Genomic DNA, 19681 nt, shown 5'->3' on the forward strand with positions numbered 1-19681 from the left:
AAGTGTAGAGAAATACATGCAAATCACCGAGAAACTTACACTTGAACGTATTGCAGGGGCTGTGGGCTCCCAGTTGGGTGATTCTCTGCTTTACACACAGATCAGCAAATATACAGCGTGAGCCATGAAGCAATTTAGCCTTATCTCAGTCGAAGGCACGAGGAGGCTGCAGACTAAGTGTTCGAGTGTACAGTGTTATTAATAGATAATAATTTAGAATTGCTAAAGCTTGTTTTAAATACCATTGTATCGCGTATTCTCCCTTGGGATATTAAAGGGGGAAGGGGTCACAGTAGATAGGACCGAAAGTTTCCTTTGAGTTGGCAGGAAGCAATCAGTGTTATCAATGATAGATCAGCAGGTTAGTGACAGGGCTCCAACACCGCCACTGCTGACGTCGTTTCGCCTTTGCAGGAATGTGATAACGAATTCTGGTCAATTAAGCGTGACTAGGAACCTCCCTCAATTCCTCCAAGGGAACACATAAAAAGCATGACATGTCAATAGCTTCTCAGCCTCAAAAAGACGGCGACCAGCCAGAGACGCCCACAGAACAGCGAGAGTTCCTTGTCTGGTTCCCAGCAACTTCCTCTGACCATCAGCTGGACCCGAGATGTGAGTAACATGAACCCGGAACAAGGCTAACACCAAATCGGATTGGCTCACTGAGGCAGGCTCTCTGTGTAACGTATAGATTACATACGTTATATGCGGAAAATATTCTAGGGGAAAGCGTTGCGTGTAAATCGTCCGAGTTTGACCAATTGTGATTTTAGATTGCTGAGTGCAACTTAAGCTAATAAATGATGAGCTCGGTGGTGATTTCAGACTAATTTCAGAATAAATGCATGCTTTATCATATATAGCAGTGCACGGTGGACTTTAACAAAGTTTTTTGCACCAATATCAAACAGCTTAGCCAAAGGATAATGAATAGTATAAAACTGGCATCGAGCGAAAATGGGAAGCGCCCGAGGTTGCGTTCCCAGCTGCTGCTCAGAATGTTCAAAAGGGATGGGCTTGTGTGTCGGTGTGTTTTGGGAGAATTGCTACGAGCAGGCAATCTGAGTCTGTTTGTAATTTCTCGGCACATAGCGACTTGTGTCACTGTGTCTGTGAGAGACCCCACACAGTGATCGTTCTGGTAAGCGGCTGCACTTGGTGCGATGTTTTGTAACGCTGGGGAGTGTCAAACGTTACATTTCTCTCCAGCTTAAGAACTGGATTGTTTTTTAATGCGTATGTCTCAGAAACGGGAGCTTGTCTGGGGGAAAAAAAATGCGCTGCTCAGTTGATTTTTGTTGTCCTTCCAGATGCAAGGCAACATGAAGTTTTGGCTGGGAGTTTCATTTTGCTTGCTGATCTGTATAGGAACTTTTGCCGAGGCTTACCCGCCCAAGCCCAACGACCCAGGAGAAGGCGCTTCTGCTGAGGATCTGGCCAAATACTACTCCGCACTGAGGCACTACATTAACCTCATCACCAGGCAGAGGTGAGGCTACATGCTCCATATCCAATACATTTGGTGGCATGAACCCGGGGCATTGCTGGCTGCTCAGTTCTTTAACGTTTAAGAAACATCCAAAACAAGGGAAGCTCGGGGGAAAAATAGTTCCAAGGCAGTGTAGGACACACCTTAGAGTCAAAACGTTCCAAATTCTGTATTTTTACGAACATTATTTAAGTTAGCTGCTAAAAGCACTCCGGGTTTCAACATTTTAAAATCTCACCCTGAGATAGAACATGAATGATTGCTGACATTGGGCTCAGCGCTGGATTGGTGATAGTTCAAATGGCACATGGCAACATTCCCACTTCAGTTTAGTGAGTCCATCTCCCCATATTGCCCTAACCCCGATCTGAGAACTGGGTCCAGTTAGGAACGAGATCACTCGCAATACTGACTCTTTTAAACAAAAAAAAACTATACACAACACTTCGGGTTATTACAGCAGGATGTTGTTTGTGTGCAGAGACGTCTAAGTGTTTATGATATAAATACATAACACACGTGTGAAGCGGAATCTGGGAGCATTTCTAAGACAATAACTGACTCTTAAAAACTGCAGTTTGAATGTGATTATCCTCATTAGAGCAGCAGGTGTATTCGGTTAGGTAAGTAATATCCGATAATGTTACAGAGATCAGAACCTCCCCTGAAATAATTTGTCAATTCTGAGGTAAGAGTTACTTTCAGATTATGTCATGAATTGATGTGAGCCCAGAGAAGCTCCACCTAAAATATGTCCCAGTTAAAGAGAGAGACTAAGTGCACCGGATTTCTGCTCTGGCTACATTTTACAGCATCTTGGAATCCGGTATAAGCGGAGTCCGAGTCAATCAAATCTTTTGATGGAGTTGGAAATTTCGATATTGGCCAATTCCAGCGACAGTTATCAACAATAGCAGACGAGATTGAACAAACAACATTGGACAGCACAACACCGAATGAAAGCAGCACTGAATGGCTTTGTCTAAGCTCTGTACTAGCAACTTTCAGGAAATCGATATTCCATTCACAAATGGAACACAACTTAATCCTGCCTCTCTGTAGCTTTGGCCGAGAGGATACAGTGGGTAAGATATCTGCTGTTTCCAGACTGAATATCTCACTGCTATAGACGGTTTGCAGACGGTCCTCCTTAAAGGCAGCGAACTCCGGAATTTCGTTAGGCTGCCATAGTTCCTGATTTAAAAATCACACAACACCAGGTTATAGTCCAACAGGTTTATTTGGAAGCACTAGCTTTCGGAGCGCCGCTCCTTCACGTACCCCACAGCCACCTGATGAAGGAGCGGCGCTCCGAAAGCTAGTGCTTCCAAATAAACCTCTTGGACTATAACCTGGTGTTGTGTGATTCTTAACTTTGTGCATCCCAAAATGTGGCCGAACTGTCAGAGTTTGGGTAATGGGGCGTCATTTCCACTAGAATGCCTCTGTCTGCCGTGGTAATGACAGGCTGCAGAAAGCTACTGCTCAGTGTTACTGTCACTGAAAAAGCATGAAAACAGCAGCACCCACACCACGACTTTTATGATTTAGATTGAGGTGGGGTGTTTGCTCCGGAGCAGCCGCATTCACTGCAGGACCGAAGGGAACAGGAACCCGCAGCCGGTTCAGCGTCAGGGGCAGGGTGTCATCCATGAAGCGCAGTCCATGGAAAGCGAGCAAATGGCATGTCATTGACAAAGAGTCCGAGCAACAAGTGAGAGAAAGCGCCGCTTTCTAATTGTGTTGGCTGTGAGGGGGAGTTGGATGGAATTAACGAGGAGAATGTGGCGATTTTTAATCTCCACTTGAAAAGGGAAGGAAGCCTCCGTTTTGTTTGAAAAGACAGATGAGAGTTGACACAGGATCTGAAATGAAAGATCTGCCCCATGACCAAGGCAAAACTGAAGCCGATACGAATTGATTTAATTTTACAAAAGCAACAGAGTGCGGATGCTGAAAATCTGAAATGAGTGGAAATTGTGTGCGGAGAGAGAAATCGAGTTAACGTTTCAGGTCTGCGATTCGTCTCCCCGTTTGTTGTCCCTAAACCCCTCCCTGTCCTCTGTCCAGTTGCTGTTGTGGTTCAGTGCCGGGCGGGGCGGAGCGGGGTGGGGAGGGGGTTTAACCGGACATTGCCACCTAGTGATCAAACTCAGATGCTCGGAACAAATTACTGCAGATTGTCCTGTAAACATTAGCTTGCTGTCTCCGGTCTCCCCATGTTCTCTGCACCGTGCGCTGAAGGAGAGACGGGAGTATTACGGTAATGGTTTGGCGAAGTTTGGTGGACTTCTCTGACTGAATGGTTTAACAATGTCGAACAATAAATGTGCAGATCCTCGTGAATTTAGAATTAAACATTCTTCCAAAAGGAGTACAGGGTAAATTAAGATTTCTTGTATTCGTGTTTTGACAATGCAAGCCAACGGTGTTGGTGGGTACGGTGTATATACAGAGCTCTGTTTATTTGCAGGGTTTTGACCAGGGCGCGCAGCAGCTAATGGCAGCTATCGGAATGTAACCTGTGTCTTGGTAGAAAACTTGATCAGTTATTTGCTTTTAGTCAACGCAAATTATCGAAGCAAAAGCATTTTAACAGAATGAGTCACTGAGGATAGACTGGCAGCCTATTGGGGGGGGGGGGGGGGGGAACTGGATTAGATGTCACGTGGAAGATGACCACCTTGGCCGAACTTCCAGCGTCTAACTCTAAAGAGGAATGGAAGCTAGTTATCCCGGCATGTCTCAACCACTTCCTGAAAGAGCTGCCTAAATCGCACACAGTCCTGCTCCTCCCTCATACCTCGTTCAGATTTCTTTTCACGTTTGTGTCCAATTATCTTTAGCTAGTTATAATTCACTGTTTCCGCCACACCTCTGTGGGATGTATTCCAAAGCTAAACACTTGTTGTTGAAACGAAGTCTGCTAACCTCTTTGGCATTTCTTTTAACCGCCTTGTCTTTGAAAGCTAAATTTGTAACTCAAATGCACTTTTTAATTTCTCTATATTTACTATATCAAAATCCCTCATTTCCCAATATTAACGTTCCTCTAATGGGAACCAGTCTAATTCCCTCATCCCTGGTATCATTCTGTTAAATTTCTGCTACACCCTTTCCAAGACCATGGCACCTTCCTAAAGTGTGATACCCAGAATTGGACACAGGAGCAACTTACAAGAGGTTTACAATATTTTTTTTTGTTTTTATACTTTGCCTTTATGTTTAAACCCAATACCCTATTATGTTTATTCAAGTGGCTTTACCGATTTCTCCTTCCGTTTTCCATGATTTGTGTATGTGTGCTCAGATGTTTCAGCTATGAAGACTGACCAGACAGTCTGCAGTTGTTTCCCTCAGATGAGAAAGGTGAGGGGCGATCTGGTTGAGATCTCTAAAATTAGAGGGTAGGTAGGAAGAATTCTTTCCACTTAGTAGAAGCTTCAATAAGCAGAAGGTGTAGCTTTAAGATAAGAGATAGTAGATTTGGAAGGGATTTGAGGAAAGGTTTTTTCACCCGGAGCTTGACGGGTATTTATAACTCCCTGCCTGTAAAGTGATAGAGACAGGAACCATGACAATATTTAAGAAGCGTTGACATAAATACTTGAAATGCCATAGCATACAAGGCTACAGGCCACATTCTGTAAAATGGAACTGGAATAGTTTGGTGCCTGATGACTGGCATGAACATGATGGGCCAGATGTTGTCTTTGTGCTTAAATCTCTGACACTAACCCTTAAATCACTTTGCTCCTTTCCCAAAAGGAGAAAATATACAGATAGCGGTATTTCTTTTGTACAACATAACTAGGAAATCGGTGTGGATTATTCCTGGGGAATAAAGTTTTGATCATTTGTTATTTCCACTAATGTTTTCTTTAAGAAACTAACACATGATATAATTGCCTCTATAAAGTCACGACTAGGCTCTTTTAAAATAATTATTAATACTCCAGTGAAAACAAGCTGCATTAGTGATTTTCTAGTCTCGGAAATTGCTTACGTAACTCAAATAGAATTCCTGTTACCTCTGGTTCAGTGCATAAAGTATTCAAATTAATCTGCCTTGATCTTCTTTATCCACCAATCACTTGGCTCATGAATTGGAAATCGCTCATTATTTACTCCATATAATTCTGGGAGATCTGCAACTAGAAAAGCCAGGAGATGGGATCCACCAATCTCACCTATGGGCTGATAGTGCAACATAACCAACAAGAACCAAAGCCAACATCAATAGCAGTGAAAGTATAATCAACGTGAAATGTTTCCAGGATGTCAACTGATCACTCACTGGGCTGAATATGCCAAGCATTTTCAATGTATTACAATTGTCATTTTGAAGTAAACCGATTTTATTGTTTTTTTTTGGGGAGAATGTACTAAATGTTCTTTATGTTAAGGCATAAGTTCAGTTTCTTTCTTTCCTGAAAGAAATATGTTGCAAGATAATAACAGATGAGGTTTTAATGATGCAGATAGACACTACAGGCTCTCCATAAAGCATTCAATGGTTTTCATCCCTGAGTATCTGAATGCCCGTTCAATGTCTTGATCACTCTGTGGAAATATTTTTGAACGTCAGTCCTTTTTGCAAGTTTGAACCTGCATCCAATTGTTCTGCATTCACAAGTAAATCCTATTAAAGAACCAGCTCTACCTTTCCCATTAGATTATCCCAAAAACATTTGCTATCAGGATACCTGATCCTTGGCACCAGCAATCAGGTTTGTATCTTTTCTTTGCATTGCCTTAACACTCTCTGGTTGTCTCTGTGCTTCATTGTGCGGAACTGGACCCTATATTTTTTGGAATAAAGCCAAAATGCTACAGACCTCAGCCAATCAGGCAACACCATAGAGAAACAAACAAATGTTAAAGTCTTGGGTTGAAAACCCTTCATCAGAATAGGGAGTCAAGATGTGATCCGACCTCAAGCACTGTACAGTGTGATTTATGGCGTTCTCTCATTCATTTTCTGTTGTTTGTTTTTCTTGTGGTATCCAATATTCTGTTGATTTTAATGATTATCACTCTCTCTACATTATTTATGTATGTTGAGGGTGAAATCAATCCACAGTACTCATGCAAAATGGGCTAATAATGAATTGACAGATTACACCATGACAATTTTCTTTTCCATTTTGTGCTACTGACATCACCAACTTTTAACTCGGAGTGAGTCTACCATCACATGAGATCTGTTTTAACTTCACCCATAACTTTTAAGCTCTATTTGTGGACTATGTGTCACTTCAATTATTCCTCCCACTCATGTTCAGTATTTTACTTTTCAAATTTAAGCTGCCATTGTCAAGTCATGTGTGTATATATTTTCTAACTCCTCCTGCTATTTTTGAGTTATCATCTTTTGATTCCCTTGGTGTCCTCGACTCTGACTAGTATGTATTGAGTTTTGAATCCAAGTAATTGTTGTGAATTAGAAACAGCAGTAATGTCAATGAAGATCTCTGATCGACAACCCTCAATAGTTTTTAGAACTTCAGAATATGAAGAAGACATGTACACCTTTCCCATGTCTTTGCAACATACTGGTTACAAGCTTTAAAAGCTTGAATCAGTATGCATCAAAAAGTGAAATCCTTGCCTGAAAAAGATATTGGAGTCAAAGGGGAAATGTGTACATTCATGTGCATGCGCGCACACACCTTGTACTGTCATTTGCTGAATGGAGCCCTCACAACATAGAACATTTACAGTGCAGTAAAGGCCCTTCTTTGCCACTTTGTCTTTAACTGCTTGTTCATATCTATTCCATTCTTGTCCATATCTATATCCAATGACCATTTAAATGCCCTTAAATTGGCGAGTCTACGGGTGGCACAGTGGTTAGCACTGCTGCCTCACAGCGCCGGAGACCTGGGTTCAATTCCCAACTCAGGAGATTGACTGACTGTGTGGAGTTTGCACATTCTCCCCGTGTCAGCGTGGGTTTCCTCTGGATGCTCCGGTTTCCTCCCACGGTCTGAAGATGTGCAGGTCAGGTGAATTGGCCATGCTAAATTATCCCATAGTGTTAGGTAAAGGGGTAAATGTAGGAGAATGGGTGGGTTGCGCTTCGGGGGGTCGGTGTGGACTTGTTGGGCTGAAGGGCCTGTTTCCACACTAAGTAACTTAATCTAATCTACTACTATTGCAGGCAGTGCATTCCACGCCTCTACTTCTCTCTGTAAAGGAACTACCTCTGACATCTGGCCTATATATGTCACTCCTCAATCTAAAGCTATGTCCCCTCATGCTAGTCTACGCCAACCAAGGAAAAAGGCTCTCACTGTCCAATCTATCTAACCTTCTGATTATCTTGTGTCTCTAAGTCACCTCTCAGCCTTCTCTCTTACAAAAACAGCCTCAAGTCCCTCAAACTTTCCTCTAAGGCCTTCCCTCATGCGGGGCAACACCCTAGTAAATCTTCTCTGAACCCTTTCCAAAGCTTCCACATCCTTCCTATAATGTGGTGACCAGAAATGTACGCAATACTCCAAATCTGGCTGCACCACAGATTTGTACAGCTGCAGCATGTGTATTGAAGCCAATGGGAAGCAGACACCATATGTAACAAACAGCTCTGAATCCTTAATTCTACACAAGAAGGTTTCCATGGCATGATAAAGCCCTTTTAACTGTGTACAACTTTAGTTCTTTGACTTTGTTTAAACCAGGCCTGATGCAGGTAATGAAGTGTTGAGAAAGAACACTTAATTTAATATCAGCTACTTGTAAATTTTCAGTCTTTTTCTGAGAATCTGGATGCAAGGTAGTAAACAGAAGTACATGATTAAGTTTCTCAAGTCCTTTCCATGAAATGACAGCGGACAAATCCTAATTCCAAACACTTCCCTTGGCACTATATCCCTTAATATTCTCAATTAGCAAAAATCCATCAAGCTTGTGTTTAACATGATTTGTTAAGCTAAAATTTGCTGTTTCTTTCTAGACAGTTTTATACTTCCCTTTGGACGAAGAAATGTTTCCTAGCATCTCTTCTGAATGGCTTATCTGATTTAAAAATTACATTCTTTGTGGTAGAACACCCCAGAAGTGGGAAAACAAATCTACCACACTTCCTTTCTCAACCCCCCCAAAAACCTCAATCAACCCAAATTCCAGGGAAAACAAGCCTAGTTATGTAATCTACATTTATTTACTCATACAATACTATTGCTGAGTGCTGTAGAGTGTGCATAATGGCTTACAAGGATGACACCAGAATTGCAAACTTATATCCATCATTAAAGGATGGACAGGCCAGGTCACTGTTCCCTTCAAACGAGAAGGTGAGGGGGTAACTGTACTGATAGATCAGACACATAGAAAACATTATCATTTGGAGTATAGAGGAAAAAAACTAGAGGCTATTATATAAGTTCACCATTGATAGGAAATTCGGAACAAATGTCTTTACTCACAATATACTCAGTGAGCATATGGAACTTATTCTTACCAGGAGCTGTTGAGGGAAATGCTCTGGGTACATATCTGGCTTCTCCATAAATATAAATGCAGGGTTATATTGATAGTTAGATGCAGAAGAGCAAGGGAAGGCAAGAATGGAACACACACTGGCATGGACCATTTGGACTGTCACTTTTTTTTGTGCTTTATGGTCTATGTATTTTTCAGTGCAGATGAGTGTTTTCTTTTAGTGCTCAGAATTGTAGAGAGCATTCTAGATGTGGTCTAACCAGGGGTTTGTATAACTGGAACAAAATTTTCTAGCCATCTAAATGCATGGCTAATATCATTTTTAACATTTTTGTTTTTTTTATATCTGGTCACAAATGTATACACCTAAATTCTTTTAACATCCACTTGTCCTAGCTATTTACCATTTATAGAAAGTAAGGCGATGTTTCGAGTGTGGCAGTTTTTGAGCATGGACCAATTCATTAAGCGATGATTCCTGGCCAATTCTGATGTAGTGTTTACACTAACTTCCAGATTCTGATTGGCTTCCTGTACACTATTTGTTTTTATTTCTAACAATGGTTCATTTATTGTGTTTTTCTTAACCTGAATGGATGTGTTTAAATGAATCAATTTAGAGTCATAGAGATGTACAGCATGGAAACAGACCCTTCGGTCCAACCCTTCCAGACTGACCAGATATCCCAACCCAATCTAGTCCCACCTGACAGCAGCTGGCCCATATCCCTCCAAACCCTTCCTATTCATATACCCATCCAGATGTCTCTTAAATGTTGCAATTGTACTAGCCTCCACCACTTCCTCTGGCAGCTCATTCCATAACGTACCACCCTCTGCATGAAAAAGTTGCCCCTTAGGCCTCTTTTATATCTTTCCCCTCTCACCCCAAACCTATGCCCTCTTGTTCTGGACTCCCCCCCCCCCCCCCCCCCCCCCCCCCCCCCACCCCAGGGAAAAGACTTTACCTATTTATCTTATCCATGTCCCTCATTTTTTTATAAACCTCTGGTAAGGCCATCCCTCAGCCTCCAACACTCCAGGAAAAACAGCCCCAGCCTATTCAACCTCTCCCTATAGCTCTCATCCTCCAACTTTGGCAACATCCTTGTAAATCTTTTCTGAACCCTTTCAAGTTTCACAAGATATTTCTGATAGGAAGGAGACCAGAATTGCACGCAATATTCCGACAGTGGCCTAACCAATGTCCTGTACAGCTGCAACATGACCTCCCAACTCCTGTACGCAGTACTCTGACCAATAAAGGAAAGCATACCGAATGCCACCTTCACTATCCTTTCTATCTGCGACTCCACTTTCAAAGAGCTATGAACCTGCACTCCAAGGTCTCTTTGTTCAGCAACATTCCCAAGGACCTTACCATTAAGTGTATAAGTCCTGCTAAGATTTGCTTTCCCAAAATGCAGCACTTGGCTGAATTAAACTCCATCTGCCACTTCTCAGCCCATGGGGCCAATGGTCCAGAACCCTTTGTAATCTGAGATAACCTTCCTCACTGTCCACTGCACCTCCAATTTCGTTGTCACCTGCAAAATGTATTTGACATGCGTACTCCACTTTCTCTAAGAAAAGTGTATTTAAGTATTTGCAGAATGAATCAACTGAACAAATTTGGTAATTATTTAAAAATGTTTTGGTTATTTGTTTACAACAGGTATGGAAAGAGATCTAGCCCTGAAGCTCTGATCACTGATCTGCTGCTGAGGGAGAACTCAGACAGTTTTCCTAAATACAGGTGAATATATTTGGCAATATATTTTTTTTGTAACACTACAGCTTTTCATGATAGCAGCGTACAGCTTAAAGCAATTCACTATTGACAGCACCAGATGCAGCATTTGATAGATGGGGGTGGGCATGCATTAATTGACTTCTGCAGCATCATTACATTTAATTAGTTTAGTCTAGGTTGAAGGCACATATTTAAATAATGGTGTGTTCAATCATCTAAGAATTGATGAGAAATTCCATCTGCAGTTCAGTTCTTTTTTAAATCACACCCACTACATGCAAATATCTAACACAAATTTCTGGAGCCCAATATAATCAGTCTGGAGAACCTTTCATTAATGACTTGTTACATTTCCACTGGCACATGGATTTTAAAGTAAAAGGAATGTTCAAGAAAATTAACACCAAAGCTTAGTGTGGCTGCGAGAAAGATTTTAAATTCACCTTTGATGTTCTAACCGGTATGAATACGAGATTAAGTAAATTTAAACACAACTCAACACCTGATGGAGTGGCACTCTGAAAGCTAATGTTTCCAATTAAACCTGTTGGACTATAACCTGGTGTTGTGTGATTTTTAACTATAGAATGGCATCAAAAAAGGTAGATATTTTGCTTAAGTGGATCAAATTATACTTTGAATTTGACACATGACCAGAAACTCCGATTCATTTCGATTCCACCAGAATTTCACCCAACTGTTAAGGCTTGAGTTTGAGGCTGGGGTACTGGCAGGAAGTAAGGGTGGGGTGAGTGTGTTAGTAGGGAGTGATGCTAGAACTGAACAGGTTAAAGGGTATATCAATGAGAGCTTTCTAACATGAAAGGAAAATATAAAGGGCTGAAAAGATTAAAAATAACAATTTTGAACATTACAGTATCCACCATTGTGTTTAATTTTACAAATATTTTGTAAGTAGCTTAGCATTGAAAATATAACAAGGTGCTCACTTTCAACTGGGGTGGGTACTTCACCTGATGAAGGAGCATCACCCCGAAAGCTTGTGATTTCAAATAAACCTGTAGGACTGTAACCTGGTGTTGTGTGACTTCTGACCCTGTGCAACAAGGACATAATTGATAGAAGCAAAAATGATCACTTTTGCCCTTTGAGCCTTCTCGGAAATTCAGTAACGGTCACCTTTATTATAATGCTGTGCATTTGACAAAGATTTCATCTAAAACTCGAAGTTAATTTGCCCTCCACTAAAGAAATTATTAACCAAACTGGTAATGTAAATACTTAGTCATAGAGACGTACAGCAGGGAAACAGATACTTTGGTCCAACTCATCCATGCTGTCCAGGTATCCTAAACCAATCTTATCCCATTGGCCAGCACCCAGCCCATATCCCTCTAAACCCTTCCTATTCATATACCCATCCAGGTCCTTTTCAAATGCTGCATTTGTACCAGCCTCCACTACTTCCTCTGGCAGCTCATTCCATACACGTACAACCCTCTGCATGAAAAAGTTGCCCATCAGGTCATTTTTATGTCTTCCCCTTCTCACCCTAAACCTATGCCCTCTAGTTCTGGACTCCCCCACCCCAGGGTAAAGACCTTGTCTATTTATCTTATCCATGCCCATGATTTTGTAAACCTCCTATAAGGTCATCCCTCAGCCTCCGACGCTCCAGGGAAAACAGCCCCAACCTGTTCAGCCTGTCCCTATAGCTCAAATCCTCCAACCCTGGCAACATCCTTGTAAATCTTTCCTAACCATTTCAGGTTTCACAACATCTTTCCAATAAGAGGGAGACCAGAATTTTGTCTGGGTAAATGTGGTAATGAGTAGAAGTGCCTGTGTGACAACGTTTGTTTGTGAAAAGACAAGAAAATGAGAACAGCAGTCAGAGAAAAAGTCCTTTGTGTTAAGCATGTCTTTGTTATCGAATTAAAAATGTTAGCAGTTGTCTTTACTCATACTTTGTTTCTGTTTCAGGTATGATGAGCCTTCCATGTGGTGATTGGAAATAGAAGTTTTATTTAATGGGATTCACATTTTATCGTCCATTACTGTGGAAATGCAACATTCTTCATGTTCTCAAGACCCTCATTTTATATTCAAAGATCGCCAATGCATGAAACCATCATTGAATCTGTAGATTTTGTTTTTCTTGCAGCATATATTGTATATAAACTTTATTTAAATAAATGATGTCTTCACTGAATATATAATGCATTATAAAGGCTATAAAGAAATTATTCTATTTATGGGAAGGACTGGTTTGTGCCATTAAAGTTCAGTAATGAAACAATACAACCTAAATGGGAATGTGTATAAAGTTACCTAACCAAAACATGAAGTGAGGCAAGAAAACTATGATTTGTCAACATTATATATTAATGGTATTTGCCAACTCTGTAGAATTGTTTCCTATATCATACTACACTTCAACTCTTTTGAATTATAAATGAGTTTTCACAAGTGTACTTAACTAACATCAAAATGCATAACACTTCAACATAATTCCTAAATACATAAGCCTAGATCATTGTCCTTCTTGTGTTAGTAAAAGACCTAAATGGAAATCAAGAGGAGCCAATCTCCTTTTATTGTGTAAGTTTATTACTAAGAAAGAAATGAAGTAATTCAATAGGATGAGTTAACTTGATGTTGGTCGTGCTCAATACTTTTGAGGACAATGTGGTAAAATAGAGAAATGTACTTTGATGAACTGCAAAGGACTAACATTTAAGGAAAAGTAGAAATAAAGCTTTTCAACTTCTGAACAAAAGTTGCCAACAGAAGCAACACTAGCCTCCAAGGCTGTTTTCATTGTTATGAGCTAAGCAAATTATGCTTCTAATGAAATTGTTGGTATTTGGCTTTTAATTAATAGCTGGTGCACTTTTCATTTACACAGAATAATTCCTTATCATGAAGATATTGAAATTACTGTTATTGGTTGTGGGAATACTGAAGTTAGTAATGCCCCCTGCATGCGCTTTACCACCTGATATTAACTTCAATGTTTTAGCGGTTTAATTGCATGATTTTAGATATAAATGTTTTTTGATACTTATACAGGGATAATAAGTACAAAAGGGAGAAGTGGGGTCAAGAGAGTGGTGAGGTGGTGGAGGTCACTGAAGGACCATTTGCAGCTTGTAATCCCGAGAGAAAGGGGTTTTCTGCAGGCCCTGACAAATGTAAAGGCAGGATCTGCTTTAATTGTCCAAGAGGTTTCCCTGCTGTAGGCAGCCGGATTGACGGTTGTTCTGGGTGACAGCCTGGAAATGGAGAAGATGTAAGTCTTGGGAAGGGGAATTGAACAATCTTGAGACCAGTGGGGTGGAGTCAGCTGATCACCTGACTGTAAACTTGGTGAAACATTCCTGCATCCTCCTGGGCTACAGACTCTATTGTGAACATATTTTCCAACAAGTCCCTTGCCATCGACGATCAGGCTTCCTGGAGAGTTACAACATCCAGCCTGCAGGCAGTAAAATAAAAATGGTTACATTGATTCTCCTAAATTGTTAGCAGCACCTTCACCTGTCCTGAAGAGTGAAAATTACCTCCTCAGATCCAAAATTTATTTTATTCTGCCATAATTTACTTATTTTTAATTCTTCTTTGGTATAATTAGGATTTGTAATTAGAATTCTTGGTACGTTTGAAATAGTCAGTGAGTTGTTGAAATGCTCACAGATGTGAATCCCTTTTTGGCCACTGGCTCAATCTGTTTTGATACATTGTGATAATAAAATTGATTGTTTGGTCTTGGTTGGCTTTGAGCTTCTTGAGTGTTGTTGCAGCTCCACTCATCCAGACAAATGGACAATATTCATTTCATGCTTGGTTTGAGCCTGTCAATGTGAACAGACCTTAAGATATCAGGAGATGAAATATTTCCTGCAGAATCCCCAGACACCTGATCTACTTTCACAGAGACAGTATTTATAAGGCTGGTCAGTTACATTTCTGATGATCAATGAGGGTTCCCAGGTGGATGCAGCAATGACACTGTTGTTAAATAGTGAGATGGCTCAAACTCTTGTTGAAACTGGTCATTGCCTGGCACTCGTATGGTGAAAATGTTACTTGCCAGTGATCAGCCCAAACCTGACTGTTGTGCAGATCCTGCTGCATGTCAGTAGGAATTGCTTCCTTTTCTGAGGAGTTGTGAATGGTTGAAAACTACAAAATCAGTGAGCTTCCTCGCTTCTGTTTTAAAGTGGAGAGAAGGTCATTGTTGAAGTAGTCGAAGATGTTTGAATCAAGGCACCTTTCCATCACATTACTGAGAATTAAGAGTATGTAGATGGGGTGGTAATTGGCCAGGTTGGTTGTATTCTGTCTTCTGTGCGAAGAACATACCTAGATTATGTTCCCATTTGTTGGATTATTACCAATGTGTGGCTGTACTAGAATAGTTTGGTTGGATGTCCTATTGTCTCTGAAAGTCTTCAGCATTCTAAGTACTATTGTGTCGGACCTGAAGAACTTCACTGTATTCAGTGCATGTGGTTGTTTTTTGACACTATGTGGAGTGATTTGACTTTCTGAATAGTGTCATCTGTGATCATGGAAATTCATGAGCAGGCTGACATGGATGATCCAATCAGCACCTCTGGTTAAAATTAGTTACAAATGTTTTCAGTTCTCTTGCACTCAAATGCTTCTCCTTGACAACATTGAGATGCTCATAGGATCACTTCTTATTATTTGTTTCATTGTCCACCAATATTCACAACTGTAGCAAGACTTAAAGATTTGTCCTGACCTCATCTGTTGGTTACAGGATCACTTATTTGATTGTGGGAGGACAGAAATTTCTTCTGTCATGAGCATCCTACCCCATTTAGCCTGTGTTAGTCCCACATTGTAGCTTTATCAGGTTGTCCTATTAGGCTTACCTCCTGCTACTCCTGGCATGGTTTTCAATGTTCTTCATTGAACCAGGGTTGATCCTTTGGCATAATGGTAATGTTAGAGTCAGTAATATGCCAGGCTATGAGGTTACAGGTTACAGTGGGATACAATTCTGCTGCTGCGGATGGCACAAGGCACTTTATGGATGCCCAGCTTCTAAATCTTTTCTGATAGACAGTATGGAGCTTCTGAATCCTCATTACGAGGATGAAACGTGGTCTCCACAATGTCTACCAATACTATCAGATGTGGCAGAGGCAGGTAGATTGAACTATTGACATAAAATAAAGAACTGCAGATGCTGGAAATCTGAAACAAAAACAGAAATTACTGACAAAGCTCAGCGGGTCTAGCAGCATCTATGGGGAGAAAGCACAGTCAACATTTCAAATCTGGCGAGTCTTCATCAGATGAAAACCTGCTGAGCTTTGCTAGCAATTTCTGTTTTTTTCTGGTAATATTGAATTTTCTTTACAAATTAAATATTTCAAATATGATAATTCAAGGTAACATAAAGAGCATGACACAATACCTTGCTGTGGTAATTCACCTAAACCCACTCAGAATCATTTATTGTAATTGATTATTTTCTACCTGAGCATTTTAAAATATCTGCTTTTACCTTTTTGCAAATAAGATTCTCTTTCGATTCAATGTCAAATTAATAAAATATTATCTTTGATTTTTTTGGCACTAGATAATCCTCTTTAAGTTGATTGTCAATGCCAATAACATTTCTCAGGTTTAGGATTGGAGTTAGAATTTGACAATGGATCTTCCACCAAAAACAAAGGGCTTGGCTACAAATGAAATTTCAAACACGAATGGAATCAGATGAAATTTAACATGCTCCTTTAACACTGGAAGGTGAAACATGTGATCTGGAATTTAAAGTAATGATGAGAACAAAACACTTATTTTGCTTGAGCCTTTTTTCTTCAACCGACTGTGGCAACTTACATAGTCATGGACTCATGCTAACTTATTTTGTCTCCTGAGGGAGATTAACAATTCAACTATAATAAGAGGATAAATGTCTAGCCCCCAGTTTAACATTACCATCCATATTATTCAAGTTGCTGGGTGGTTTCCACAGTGCCAGTGCGAGTACATGAAGTATTTGAGGAAGATTTGTAAAATTATTCTTTCAACTTTATTTCTCTTAGAAATTAACTTGCAGTATTAAATTATAAAGTACTGAGTTTTCAACATAAAGCTCCATTTTGTTACATTTTACAACGAAAAATGCCATGAAATGCTAAACATTAGTATTATTTAATCAGGATGTATGAATGAGTAACTTAAAAGAACGTTACACTTGGATAAGAAATTTTATAAATAAAGCATAGAACATATCAACTTATATGAAAATATTTTCATTTTATTTAATTTAATCATTCAGTACATAATGCAAGTGACTTATAAATACGTTAGACACTTTTGACTTCAAGTTCCAAAATTTACTGTGGCCATTAGATCATAGTTGGACAAATACTAAAAAATTGATAATTGGAAATCATATTCCTGGATCAAGTTTTACGTTTAGAACCATGCAGAGCACATGAAGAGACCAGTAGGTCAAACACATATGTGCTTAAAACACAACTTAAAATCAGTGAGCTATTTGCTCACTCTATAATCCAATTCTTTTTCTTGGAGTGTGTCTAATTGTAATTTGAGACTATTTACATATTCCTGTTTAGTGGTTTGTCCTGATGGATTATTCTAGAATTTCGTCAGCTTTGGAGTTACTTCCAACTTCTTAATTTTTAGCATTTGTCCAATGTTATTTGAAATTACATCATAATATACAATATCTCATAATATGATCAATTCTCATCAGGATCTTGAAAGTCTCACTCAGGTAAGCTCAGCATGTCTTCTTTACCAAAGAAGAGAAAGTCTTTTTTTTTTAACTCAGCTTATTAAATGCCTCTAATAAACATGCCTGGTATTCTTGTGCCTGTCTGTATTTTCATATGGTCATTAATGGCCAAAGTAATGGGACCATCTCATGCATGGGGCTGAATAGGTGGCTGACCTCTTGCTTCTTTTAGTGTCAGTCTCTTCCTTGAGAACCGAAAGTCTCTGAGCTAGTGACGGGTGCAAGTGAAAGCCTGGCCAGTGCATCCTTTGAGGGTTCAAAGCAGGGAGCAAGTTTTCTTTTCCTCTGAACCTTGTCCTGAATGTTGAGGCTGGAACACCATTCTTGCTTGCACTGTGAGGTGTGGTGCGTGCAATTGAGTTCTGATATGATGTGAAAACCAGAAGGCTCCAGCAGTAGCAAACACTTAACCCTCTCCAACAGTTTCATTCCCTGAGATTATGCAGGTTGGAGGACCGCGAAGCATCTCTTTGAGTCCCCAGCAGACTGGTGGGAAACAGTTAAAGGGAACATCAAGAGGTTCTTCATCCTCAAAGGTGTTCAGGAGGCGAGAGAGAGGCGAGGTAAACTGTCCCAACTCCAGAAAAGTATGCAGAACCTGCTCCTGCTGCAGAAGTTGGGGGTCGATGTCACGGAGGACCTCAAGGAGGTGAAAGGCCAGCAAGCCTCGCTCTTTGCCTTGGAGGCCTCCAAGATAATCTTCCGGTCCAGGGTCCACTCGGTAGAGCAGGACGAGACGTGCTCACATTTCTTCTTCCAGAAGGTGCACAAAGAGAGCTCCGTGCTCAGCAGCCTGAACGAAGAAGATGGCTCGGTAACGTCATCTCAGGCTGACATCATGAGGATCAGCAAATCCTTCTATGCCAGCCTGTATGACGCGAAGCCAACCGACAGCGCGGCCTCCCAGTCATTCCGGTCCTCTATCACAGAGATCCTAGATGACGGAACACGAGAGAGGCTGGACCAGCTGCTATCTCTGGATGAGCTGACCAGGGCCCTCGAGTCCTTCGAAAAGAATAAAACTCCCGAAGCGACGGCTTACCGGTCGAGATCTGTTCCGCTCTTTGGGACTTGATTGGCCGGGACCTGCTGGAGGTGTATGTCAGTATGCTTCGGGCAGGTACCATGAGTGAATCCATGAGGAAAGGCATCATCACCCTCATCTACAAGCAGAAGGGGGAGAGGGACGAAATTAGAAATTGGAGACCGATCTCACTGTTAAACACAGACTACAAAATCTTGTCAAAGGTCATCGCCAACTGGGTCAGGTCTGCTCTGGGAGCGGTGATCCACCCCGACCAAACCTGTGCTGTACCGGGCAGGAAGATCTCTGAGAGTCTTGCACTCCTCAGGGATATGATCGCCTACGTGCAGGACAGGGGGGTGGACACCTGCCTCATCAGCCTGGACCAGGAGAAAGCCTTTGACAGGATATCGCATACATATATGAGGGATGTCCTCTCCAAAATGGGCTTTGGGGAGGGAATCTGCAATTGAATCAGACTGCTCTACACCAACATTGTCAGTGCAGTCTCAATCAATGGGTGGGAATCAGGTAGCTTCCCTGTAAGATCTGGAGTCAGGCAGGGCTGCCCACTCTCTCCTGCCTTGTTTGTGTGTTGCATAGAGCCATTTGCCAAATCCATCAGGAAGGATGCGAGCCTGAGAGGGGTGACTATTCCTGGCAGCGGGGGCCTACAGGTTAAGGCCTCCTTGTACATGGATGACGTCGCCGTTTTCTGCTCAGATCCGCTGTCCGTGCACAGACTCCTGTGCATCTGCGACCAGTTCGAACAGGCATCGGGGGCCAAGGTAAACCGAGGCAAGAGCGAGGCTATGCTCTTTGGGAACTGGGCCGACCAATCATATACCCCCCTCACTGTCAGGACTGACCACCTGAAGGTACTGGGTATTTGGTTCGGGGGGGGCTGGGGCGTGCGCCAAGACCTGGGAGGAGCAGATCAGGAAGATGAGACAGAAACTAGGCAGATGGGAGCAACAGTCGCTCTCCATCGCGGGAAAAAACCTGGTCATCAGGTGCGAGGTACTCTCAGTATTGTTGTATGTGGCACAGGCCTGGCCTATCCCCAGAACCTGTGCTGCCGCAGTCACCCGGGCCATCTTCCACTTCATGTGGAGATCAAAGATGGACTGGGTCCGAAGAGACACCATGTACAAAGACTGGTGCAATGGGGGAAAAGGCAATCCCAATGCCACCCTCGCC

The 19681-nt window shown here is 41.4% G+C and overlaps 1 protein-coding gene across 2 annotated transcripts; it reads left to right on the forward strand.

Moving 5' to 3' along the window:
• The first annotated feature begins 481 nt into the window (after nucleotides 1-481).
• LOC132816003 (pro-neuropeptide Y-like) lies at nucleotides 482-12871 on the forward strand. Of its 2 annotated transcripts, none has more exons than XM_060825407.1 (4): nucleotides 482-615; nucleotides 1314-1492; nucleotides 10614-10694; nucleotides 12636-12871. In XM_060825407.1, exons 2-4 carry the CDS (start codon nucleotides 1314-1316, stop codon nucleotides 12658-12660), a joined length of 285 nt encoding a protein of 94 aa, XP_060681390.1. In that variant the 5' UTR covers nucleotides 482-615; the 3' UTR covers nucleotides 12661-12871. The 2 variants fall into 2 exon arrangements, with proteins under 2 accessions (XP_060681390.1, XP_060681391.1); XM_060825408.1 differs by lacking the exon at nucleotides 482-615 and adding an exon at nucleotides 971-1144.
• The last annotated feature ends 6810 nt before the right edge of the window (nucleotides 12872-19681 follow it).

The sequence above is a fragment of the Hemiscyllium ocellatum genome, chromosome 5 (assembly GCF_020745735.1).
Source record: "Hemiscyllium ocellatum isolate sHemOce1 chromosome 5, sHemOce1.pat.X.cur, whole genome shotgun sequence".
Lineage (NCBI taxonomy): Eukaryota > Metazoa > Chordata > Chondrichthyes > Orectolobiformes > Hemiscylliidae > Hemiscyllium > Hemiscyllium ocellatum.

Excerpts from the sequence above, each read along its gene's own strand:
- LOC132816003 (XM_060825407.1), top strand. The coding sequence starts at position 1,314 with ATGCAAGGCAACATGAAGTTTTGGCTGGGAGTTTCATTTTGCTTGCTG. Across the intron at positions 1,493-10,613 it reads AACCTCATCACCAGGCAGAG|GTATGGAAAGAGATCTAGCC; the intron begins GTGAGGCTACAT and ends TGTTTACAACAG. Across the intron at positions 10,695-12,635 it reads GACAGTTTTCCTAAATACAG|GTATGATGAGCCTTCCATGT; the intron begins GTGAATATATTT and ends TTTCTGTTTCAG.